The following is an 11,020-nucleotide window of genomic DNA, read 5'->3' as shown; positions in this document are numbered from 1 at the left end:
GTGTCATTGTAGGGGATGGGATTCTTGCTGCGGAGTGGTATCATTGTGGGGGATGGGATTCCTGCTGCGGAGTGGTGTCATTGTGGGGGATGGGATTCCTGCTGCGGAGTGGTGTCATTGTGGGGGATGGGATTCCTGCTGCGGAGTGGTGCCATTGTGGGGGATGGGATTCCTGCTGCGGAGTGGTATCATTGTGGGGGATGGGATTCCTGCTACGGAGTGGTATCATTGTGGGCGATGGGATTCCTGCTGCGGAGTGGTGTCATTGTGGGGGATGGGATTCCTGCTGCGGAGTGCTGTCATTGTGGAGGATGGGATTCCTGCTGCGGAGTGGTGTCATTGTGGGGGATGGGATTCCTGCTGCGGAGTGGTGTCATTGTGGGGGATGGGATTCCTGCTGCGGAGTGCTGTCATTGTGGAGGATGGGATTCCTGCTGCGGAGTGCTGTCATTGTGGAGGATGGGATTCCTGCTGCGGAGTGGTGTCATTGTGGGGGATGGGATTCCTGCTGCGGAGTGGTGTCATTGTGGGGGATGGGATTCCTGCTGCGGAGTGCTGTCATTGTGGGGGATGGGATTCCTGCTGCGGAGTGGTATCATTGTGGGGGATGGGATTCCTCCTGCGGAGTGGTATCATTGTGGGGGATGGGATTCCTCCTGCGGAGTGGTGTCATTGTGGGGGATGGGATTCCTGCTGCGGAGTGGTATCATTGTGGGGGATGGGATTCCTGCTGCGGAGTGGTGTCATTGTGGGGGATGGGATTCCTGCTGCGGAGTGGTGTCACTGTGGGGGATGGGATTCCTGCTGCGGAGTGGTGTCATTGTGGGGGATGGGATTCCTGCTGCGGAGTGGTGTCATTGTGGGGGATGGGATTCCTGCTGCGGAGTGCTGTCATTGTGGAGGATGGGATTCCTGCTGCGGAGTGGTGTCATTGTGGGGGATGGGATTCCTGCTGCGGAGTGGTGTCATTGTGGGGGATGGGATTCCTGCTGCGGAGTGCTGTCATTGTGGAGGATGGGATTCCTGCTGCGGAGTGCTGTCATTGTGGAGGATGGGATTCCTGCTGCGGAGTGGTGTCATTGTGGGGGATGGGATTCCTGCTGCGGAGTGGTGTCATTGTGGGGGATGGGATTCCTGCTGCGGAGTGCTGTCATTGTGGGGGATGGGATTCCTGCTGCGGAGTGGTATCATTGTGGGGGATGGGATTCCTCCTGCGGAGTGGTATCATTGTGGGGGATGGGATTCCTCCTGCGGAGTGGTGTCATTGTGGGGGATGGGATTCCTGCTGCGGAGTGGTATCATTGTGGGGGATGGGATTCCTGCTACGGAGTGGTGTCATTGTGGGGGATGGGATTCCTGCTACGGAGTGGTGTCATTGTGGGGGATGGGATTCCTGCTGCGGAGTGCTGTCATTGTGGGGGATGGGATTCCTGCTGCGGAGTGGTGTCATTGTGGGGGATGGGATTCCTGCTGCGGAGTGGTGTCACTGTGGGGGATGGGATTCCTGCTACGGAGTGGTGTCATTGTGGGGGATGGGATTCCTGCTGCGGAGTGGTGTCACTGTGGGGGATGGGATTCCTGCTGCGGAGTGGTGTCACTGTGGGGGATGGGATTCCTGCTGCGGAGTGGTGTCATTGTGGGGGATGGGATTCCTGCTGCGGAGTGCTGTCATTGTGGGGGATGGGATTCCTGCTGTGGAGTGGTATCATTGTGGGGGATGGGATTCCTCCTGCGGAGTGGTATCATTGTGGGGGATGGGATTCCTCCTGCGGAGTGGTGTCATTGTGGGGGATGGGATTCCTCCTGCGGAGTGGTGTCATTGTGGGGGATGGGATTCCTGCTGCGGAGTGGTATCATTGTGGGGGATGGGATTCCTGCTACGGAGTGGTGTCATTGTGGGGGATGGGATTCCTGCTACGGAGTGGTGTCATTGTGGGGGATGGGATTCCTGCTGCGGAGTGCTGTCATTGTGGGGGATGGGATTCCTGCTGCGGAGTGCTGTCATTGTGGGGGATGGGATTCCTGCTGCGGAGTGGTGTCATTGTGGGGGATGGGATTCCTGCTGCGGAGTGGTATCATTGTGGGGGATGGGATTCCTGCTGCGGAGTGGTGTCATTGTGGGGGATGGGATTCCTCCTGCGGAGTGGTGTCATTGTGGGGGATGGGATTCCTCCTGCGGAGTGGTGTCATTGTGGGGGATGGGATTCATACCCAATGTGAGTGCTGTTAAAAAGAACCCTTTTTCCTGTTTCTTTAGCCCCAACCAGTGCAGGAAAGACTTTAGTTGCTGAGTTGCTGATTTTGAAGAGAGTTTTGGAGACCAGAAAGAAAGCTTTATTCATCCTTCCATTCGTCTCTGTAGCAAAAGAGAAAACCTTCTACTTACAGGTAATTCTCAATATGGATCGGATGCCATTACGTTACCGTTATAAAGACAAAGTGTCATAGTGCATCTACACACAGGGCTGGGTGGGCCTTATATTCACAGTGAGAAAGTTTTAAAATACACTCACATCATTAGACATTGACCAGAATGTGAGTGGTGTCATTGCACTCACAAATTGTGAGTGCAAATATCTATAGCAGGGGCATCTCTACTCAACGGTGTTTCCCTATGAGTGTTCTCTGCTTTTGTTTTTTTCTAGGCGTATCTTGTTTTGTATGCTTCTTGTGAGGATTTGAGGAATCCTTTGTTACAGTCTAGATTTAAAGGGAAGTAATTAACCCTTCTCCCTAATATATTGCTGCACTTGGGTGGTCTTGTTTACACATTGACCAAAGGAACTCAACTTCTGGTTCCTCCTGTCTCCATGACGTATAAAATAAACCGGACTTGAGACTTGTCCTGCTGCGGGTTATCGGGCCTAGTGTACCCTAAATACAATATCTGACTACAGCCTTATTCGTTTAGTAAGTGACGGTTCTCTGTTCTTATTTTCTCAAAGTTGTCCCCCCCCCCCCAGCTCAATTTAACTTAGAAATGTTTATATCTGTACTATGAATACACTGCCGCATTATCAATGATGCCACCGCAAGCGATGCTGATTGATTAGCATGTGGAAAATTATCAGATGCATGAAGATAAAGCAATTATTCCTAATACTTATTGTGTACAAGCACCTACTCTCTGGATTTATTACAATGAATGTTCTAGTCTGTAAATATATATTACGCTGTGCACAATATATAGACTCTCTCTCACTATTGATATTTAATATACAGAATATTGTGTGCGTAGAAAACAAATATCACTCATTTTATTGGACATTGCCGTCTTGTAAAAAAATATACAGTCACTGCATGTCTCGGTCATTACAGAATCTGTTCCAGGAGGTCGGGGTAAGGGTCGGGGGCTATATGGGGAGCTCAGCCCCCGCAGGAGGATTCTCCTCTTTGGATGTTGCTGTCTGCACTATAGAAAAAGCCAATGGATTGGTTAACAGACTGATCGAGGAGGACAGGATGGATCTGCTGGGTAAGTTCCGGTTTCTGCAGGTAGAACAATCTTATTATCTGCAGGTAGAACAATCTTATTATCTGCAGGTAGAATAATGCTATATCATTGCCTCCCTCTGTATGCTGATAACATTGTGTCTCAGGAATGATGGATGTGTAAAGCCAGTGATTAACATGTAGCAGGTATGTGACATGTAACATGTTGGTTTGTCTCCCGTCCCAGGAATGATGGTTGTCGATGAGCTTCACATGCTCGGGGATTCCCATCGAGGTTATCTACTGGAACTACTCCTCACCAAGGTTCGATATGTCACTCAGAAGAGGGCCTCTAAGTAAGCTATTCATTTTAATTTTATCTATTTTACATTATTCTGCACATATTTAGCATTAATTTTTTTACTGTCTTATCTTTATAATATTTGATATTTATGTCACCAGTACCCAAGTCTACAAACATTTTACATGACCCTAATAATTCAATAGAAGAAAGTCTCATTATCCCTGATCAACACACCTTGACCCTATATTTAAAATTGGATGATGAGAAAGTGTGTTTTTTTTTGGGGGGGGGGGGGGGGGGGGGGAGGGGAGGGTTGGAGTTATGATTTTGCTATCTTACCCTAACAAGCTTTGTTGATCAGGTGTATTTTTTGACATCTCTCTGAACACATGCTTTCCGGAAACGTTCTCTTTTTGTCACACAACTTTTGCCTTCATCCTCTTTATCGTGTTCAAGTGATTCGTTAGTCGTGTTGTCATATGGACAACGTTTTGCATGTGGAAATATGTTGAAATAATTCCCGAGCCATTAAAGAGATCCCTTGATATGTAAATCCCACTTCACCTAATCAATATATTGTTCCATTTTCTAGATTCCCATATTGATAATCTCACTGTACTTGGTTTAATGCTGAATCAGTTGGAGAGAAACAATGTGTTCAGATCCATCAATATGCTAAGATCAGATGGTTCTCTGTCACAGTACCCTCTTATAGGGTATTACCCCTTAAACCAAGAACCCACTATAGTCCTCCTAATTCATTCTAAAATACGTGACCAGAAATGGGCAGGATTTCCCAGAAGTCCCATGTATAAAATTCTACAAAACAGAATGCTTGTTACTATCGCCAAAGCAGAGAAGGGCCCCCGGGAGATTGAGAATGGTCTTGTCAGCACTAGGAGATGTATATTACAGTGTGCTGTGATTGCATTTAATGCAATATTCACATCACAGTTTTATTTCCCAAACCAACTTCACTCAGTACAGCTAGTTCAAACTACATCTATATTTGTTTGCCAGAATGCTGTGAGTGATGCATAGTTTACAAACAGAAGATAATTTCTCTGATTCCCCCTCTAACTCTGCTCTCCTCTAATTACAGGAATGTTGATGCCCAAAGAGCCGATACACGGAATGAAGTACAGATTGTGGGTATGAGTGCCACCCTGCCTAATCTGGGCTTGCTGGCATCGTGGCTTAATGCTGAGCTATACTGCACAGATTACCGTCCGGTGCCACTTCTGGAGCAAGTGAAGGTTGGGAAAACGATATATGACTCCACCATGACAGCCATGCGAGACTTTGAGCCATTAATACCCCTGAAGGTAAGAATTCGAGCTGCGGAAATTATTGGTTATTATCGCTTATAGTCTAGCACACATCCAGAGGTGAAAAGCCTTATAGATTTATTGAGCTCTCCAGAGCAAGCTCAACAACGTTATGACTAGAGTTGAGCGGACACCTGGATGTTCGGTTTCGGCCGAACTTTGAAAAAAGTCCGGGTTCGGGCTTGAAGTCAATGGGGACCCGAACTTTTGGGCACTAAAATGCCTCTAAAAAAGTCCTGGAAAGGGCTAGAGGGCTGCAAACGGAAGTAAAATGGGGGGTAAGAGTAGGACAAGTGCCCTGCAAACAAATGTGGATAGGGAAATCACTTAAAATAACATAAAAATTAAAAATATAGCTGAGCCATAAAATAGCACTAGATGGAATCTTTGATTTTAGCTTTGGAAGAACATAAATCAAAATCTAAAGCATGACTGTCAGGAGGATCACCAGAATTATCCATTTGAGAGAGGGTTGGAGTGCAGGGTATTCTCTTTCATTGTTCAAACTGAACTCAACTCCTGATACATGGAGAAAAGGCCTTCACAAGCCTCGGCTATTGTGTACATAGTTTATACTAAGTGACCCATAGGTTGAGGAGGCGGTGACCGTGGCGGTGTAGGTGGAAGTAGCGGTGGAGGAGGAGGAGGTAGCCAACACTGTTTATATATATATATATATATATATATATATATATATATATATATATATATATAATTATAATATTTTAAAAAAATAATTATTTTTTTTAATTGGGGTAGCCCCCAAAATATTGGGACATATAAAAAAAAGACAACTCTGTTCCGCAGAGCGACTGACCTGTGCGTGCTGCAGCTGAATCGCCTGCTGCTGCTCACAGTCTCATGAGGCGGTGAGCGGGAAGGCCGAAGTTACGCTGCAGCGCAGACATGCGAGCAGCAGGGTGAGAACACCAAAAGCGCGCACAGACGACCTGCACTTTCTGCAGCAGCTTTGATATATCTGGGTAGTTTTTCAGGAATTTCTGCACCACCAAATTCAGCACATGCGCCAGGCAAGGGATGTGCGTCAAACCAGCTAGGCCCAGAGCTGCTACGAGATTTCGCCCATTATCGCACACCACCAGGCCGGGCTTGAGGCTCAGTGGCAACAACCACTCATTGGTCTGTTGTTCCATGCCTGTCCACAGCTCCTGCGCGGTGTGGGGTTTTAACCCCAAACATATGAGTTTGAAAACTGCCTGCTGTCATTTCCCCCTGGTTGTGCTGAAGTTGGTGGTGAAGGTGTTATGCTGACCGGATGAGGAGGTGGTAGAGGAGAAGGAGGAAGAAGCTGAGTAGGAGGAGGAGGCAGCAACAGGAGGCAAAGCTGTGTACCCAAATAAAGATTGTCAAACGTTGTATCCTGGAACTGTGTCCCATCCGGTTACTGGGGAAATGGGTCTGACCTATTCTAATCAAAGGGGATAACCATCAGTTACCCAGGTCCCGCTTCAATTGGTGGCAAGCGGCGGGATCCCATGTCCCTGCCAACAGACCCATGGACTACAGTGCTCTAAAGCGAACGCCTGGTGGGCGTAACAAGGCCGAATTGACTGCTGCGCTCATGGAGGATGACCAGGCACACAGTGAGGCAATGAACCCCAGCCAGGGGCCAAAGATGAGGAGGAAGTGTGCAAGGACATGGCTGTGATGGCTTCTAAGGGCACACGAGTTAAACGCTTGTTGATTGGCTGCCCTGCAGCCTTTCAAAACGCGCCATTAAATCGACGAACACCGAACTCCAACCCGAACATACAGTGATATGTCAGTGTTCGGGTCTGGGGTCCAAAAACCGTAATGTTCGGTACGAACCTGAACTTTACAGTCTGGGTTCGCTCAACTTAGTTATGACCTATCTACAGGGCTTTCTCCTTTTCTATTGTTAGGTTGAAGTGTTGTTCAGCCTGCTGTGGGGGCCTCAAAAAAATTATTTTTTCTTTTTCACCTCTGGATATGTACTAGACATTTGGGTTTTTTTTTTTTGTACAATATATTGAATGGTTGCAGAGCCAAAGTCTGTGTTTTGTACCCTAAAAGAGCAAATACATATACATGAGTGTCAAATGAAAACACTCTCAGCTTCCCCAGAAATTCTGAAATTATATTTTCTTTGGTTTTGCTTTTACTGCTCAAATTTGACATGATACAAAATGTATCTACCTAAAGACCATTCCCAGATTATGCATGTTTTTTACTAGTTTGCTCCAGGATACGTGTTAAAGTTTATATATTTTTAATGTTTTCCTTGCAGGGAGATGAAGATCACATTGTCAGTCTATGCTATGAAACTATACAAGGTGGACATTCTGTCTTAATCTTCTGTCCTTCAAAGAACTGGTGTGAGAAATTGGCCGACACCATTGCCCGTGAGTTCTACAACCTGTATCAGTCAGCCGCTCAGCAACCAGAAGGTGAGCAGAATTAAGGGTGAAATTAGTCTGGAATGGCACTGTTGAAGCTCAGTCTAGAGTAACACAGAAACATAGAATGTGACAGCAAATAAGAACCATTCGGCCCATCTAGCCTGCCCAATTAGCAGTAGCATGTCTTCTCTGTGTAGTCTCACCAGTGTCTCGCTACCAGTAGTATCTATGTTCTTCATTCTTCCCAAGACCTCTTTCTGCACATACCCATTCAAATTGCTTGTCTACACTGAGGCATCATGATACAGAGATCTCTCTTCATCCGTCATAGTGGCACATATTCTGCTGTTTTGGGTCTGTGCTAGCTAAGGAGACAAGACCTCATACAGTGAACTGTAACCACTAAAGATAAGTAATAGATATATGTATAGACAGGGGAATGTCGATTTCCATTAGAGGTGCACTGTTTAATCTTTAATCAAAGTATTACTGATCTCTCGCCAATCTATTGTCCGCTAATTTTTATTGTTCTTCCTCCAAATGTATTTCTCTAGAATAAAACTTTGTTTTTAAAAAAAAAAGAAACAGCAGAAAGCTTTGATATCTGATTATTCCATGAGCCCCACACCATATATCTTCTAGGAATCTGAACCTAGTATGGCACACAAATATGATAATTTTATAAACCGCTAGAATCCAGGTTATTTAGAATTCCTGCAGTAATCTTCAAATCTTCTCCGTAAGGTTGGAATGTAGTGGGATAGTTCTGTTGGCCTTTATTGTATCTGGCCTGTTTACATGTAAACTCTCTGCATACTATTGGATATTGCTGGGCTCCACTCATGACAGCCTGCTGTTCTTAATTTACAATAAAAATGATGAAAGTAAGTAGCTGCACAGAAAATGGCAATAAACAAATATCTACAAATATGTTGCTTGAAGACAGATAAAAAGCATAATACCTATCCACCTTTAGTCCACCTATTGTACAGCACTGCAGAATGTGTTGGTGCTTTATGTAGCAGAGCCCTAGTCCTAGCAGAGACTCTTCTCCGCTGGATCCACAAAATTAAAATGATGAACAAGTAAAACACCAAAGAAATATCCCACCTCCTCCCCAGCAACTGGACGACACACAGTTCTGGGGGTACAACTGAAGTTTATTCCCAGTCCCATGCAAGGGGTTTTCAACACAACAATACAATAGGATTCTCTGTGCCTGAGAGATAATTGCATGAGAAAAACCCTTTAATTTAATTATCTCTCAGGTACAGAAAATCCAACAAAATATACTGTACCCCAAAAGTACCCCCACCATACATAGGAACCCCCCAAAAAGTACATTCCTCGATAGCCCCGATCTGAGTGTATAACATTTCTAAGAATCGGTCCGGTGAAACGGAAATGCCATTGAGGTAAAACAGCCCAAAAGAGTTCCAGGGAAATAGGTGCCCTGGCCGGTCTCCGTTCGTAAGGTTCCAGTGCAAACACCAGGCAAGGGAAGTTCTTAATTTCAGGACTCAAATGCTCCCCCTGTTCGGTAGTACATATCTCCCGAACATCGTTCATCTAGGTGGTCTGGAAACAGAACGGGCAGCGGTGTAAGTTTTTTTTTTTTTTACCGACATTCGCGCGAGTGCCTAGCCGAAAAGAGTTCCAGACACTCGACGACCAAGTACCGCTGCCCACGTTCGGGAGACAAGATGGCTGCCACTATTTTGTCTGCCACGTGTTCGGTTATACGAAATGGTGGCCACCCAGGGGAAGCATGCATTAATTACTTCCCTTGCGGTTTCACACTTAAGTGGTCGGTGTCAGCGTTCTAATGGGATATAGGGCTGGTCTTCGTTCGGGAGATGAAAGAATTATGTTCGTATCAGGTCTCCCGAACGGAAAAAGGATAAAACAGGCGTTCTGTTCTGATGACGTGGTTGGAACAATCTCTTCATGTACACTCTTTATATTGTAACCTTAATTTGCATTATTCATTGCTTGTGCATTCGCTGCAATCGATTTCCCTTCTCTATATGAAATCCATTGGTCCCTTCAGTTCTTGGAAATATTTCTGTTTAAATGAACCCAGCTCATGGTAACAATTTACAGGACAATGATTGGTCGTCACACTTACTTTAAATAATAAAAGTTGAGTTCCAGCAAAGAGATGGAAATAACTGAACTGGGTGTGACGGGTTTCTGCTATATTCTATTATATTATTTTATGATCAGTATTCCATATTAGAACAGCCAATGGGAGACCGGGAGAGCAAATAAACCATCTTTCATTGGATGGACAGAGTTTGCCATTCTCAGTTTGATGAGCCACATTCTTCATTCATTCATTATTTGTCTGGTTTTGATTTTGAAGATTGTGTTCTCTCCCTTATTCATGCAGGAACGGGTATAATCGCCCCTGTGACACTGGATAAAGATGGTGTTCAGGATGTGGTGGATCAGTTAAAGCGCTCACCGGCAGCTCTGGACGCTGTATTGGCTCGTACGGTTCCCTGGGGTGTGGCGTTCCACCATGCTGGTAATGCAACATGTTGTTGTTTTCATTTCATCTCAGTTTCTTTTTTGTATTTTCTATTCTTGATGAGACTGCCTCAAAACCTTTGTGAATTAGAAAATATTTCCTTCCAAGAGAAGCTCAATGATCTAAGTTGTTAATCTCACATCAGTAATGTGGAGAGAGCCGGAGTATTTGCAAAGTGTGACATTTCTGAATGTGTGGTGCATTGAACTGCCGGGACATCTCCATTATATTGGCGTTTGTCACCATATTGTGGGTTTAATTTACAGACAGAACCAACCTTAACAGACACAGAAAGGACTGACCCCGATAAACAGATAATCCTGTAAGCCATTAGCTTTCCTGCAATGTAACCGGGCAGCTGAGCAAGTTAGAAATGATTGGATCAAAGATGATTGGAGAGATGGAGGGAATAAATTAACTCTGATTAAAACCAAATCCTGTTAACTGAGAACATTATGTTCACATAGAAACAGGGATTTCTCATCAATATCCTATGTGAACCCTTATTTACACCGTACACACATTCTAGTGTGCGAGATATCTCTATATTAAAGTTCTACATCACCAACAAAGTAATTCACTAATGCAGAATTTAAAGAGAATTTTACGATTTAGTAAATTATTTTTTTTTCCAGATTTGTTTATATTTCAAGTGAAATTCACTTTTTCTATCTATTCAGGTCTGACATTCGATGAGAGGGACATTATTGAAGGAGCTTTCCGCCAGGGATATGTCCGTGTCTTGGCCGCCACTTCAACTCTGTCGTCGGGGGTAAACCTGCCAGCTCGCCGTGTCATCATCCGATCTCCGCTTTTCAATGGCCGCCTACTCGACATTCTCACCTACAAGCAGATGTCAGGAAGAGCAGGGCGAAAAGGAGTGGATACTGTGGGTAAGTCCATAAAATGTCATGAAATATTGGACAGTCGGTCATTATAATATATACACGGCTTTATCACTGAATTTAATAAAACATTATATGTCCCAAATGATACATTTATTCTGGTGCCAAATACACAGAGCCTGCACACAAATTAGACC

General features: G+C 45.0%; 1 protein-coding gene across 1 annotated transcript in view; it reads left to right on the top strand.

The window, feature by feature from the left end:
- POLQ (DNA polymerase theta) overlaps window positions 1–11,020 on the top strand; it is a 102,356-nt gene that overhangs the window by 12,658 nt on the left and 78,678 nt on the right. Inside the window, exons 4-10 of the mRNA XM_063433495.1 lie at window positions 2,258–2,388; window positions 3,319–3,475; window positions 3,680–3,788; window positions 4,839–5,061; window positions 7,334–7,493; window positions 9,838–9,975; window positions 10,659–10,871. Coding sequence (XP_063289565.1) covers window positions 2,258–2,388; window positions 3,319–3,475; window positions 3,680–3,788; window positions 4,839–5,061; window positions 7,334–7,493; window positions 9,838–9,975; window positions 10,659–10,871 — 1,131 coding nt within the window. The remainder of the gene's footprint in view (window positions 1–2,257; window positions 2,389–3,318; window positions 3,476–3,679; window positions 3,789–4,838; window positions 5,062–7,333; window positions 7,494–9,837; window positions 9,976–10,658; window positions 10,872–11,020) is intronic.

Source organism: Pelobates fuscus, chromosome 1, assembly GCF_036172605.1.
Source record: "Pelobates fuscus isolate aPelFus1 chromosome 1, aPelFus1.pri, whole genome shotgun sequence".
NCBI lineage: Eukaryota > Metazoa > Chordata > Amphibia > Anura > Pelobatidae > Pelobates > Pelobates fuscus.
The sequence above is the reverse complement of the archived record's forward strand: the minus strand, read 5'-3'. Positions and strand labels throughout refer to the sequence as shown.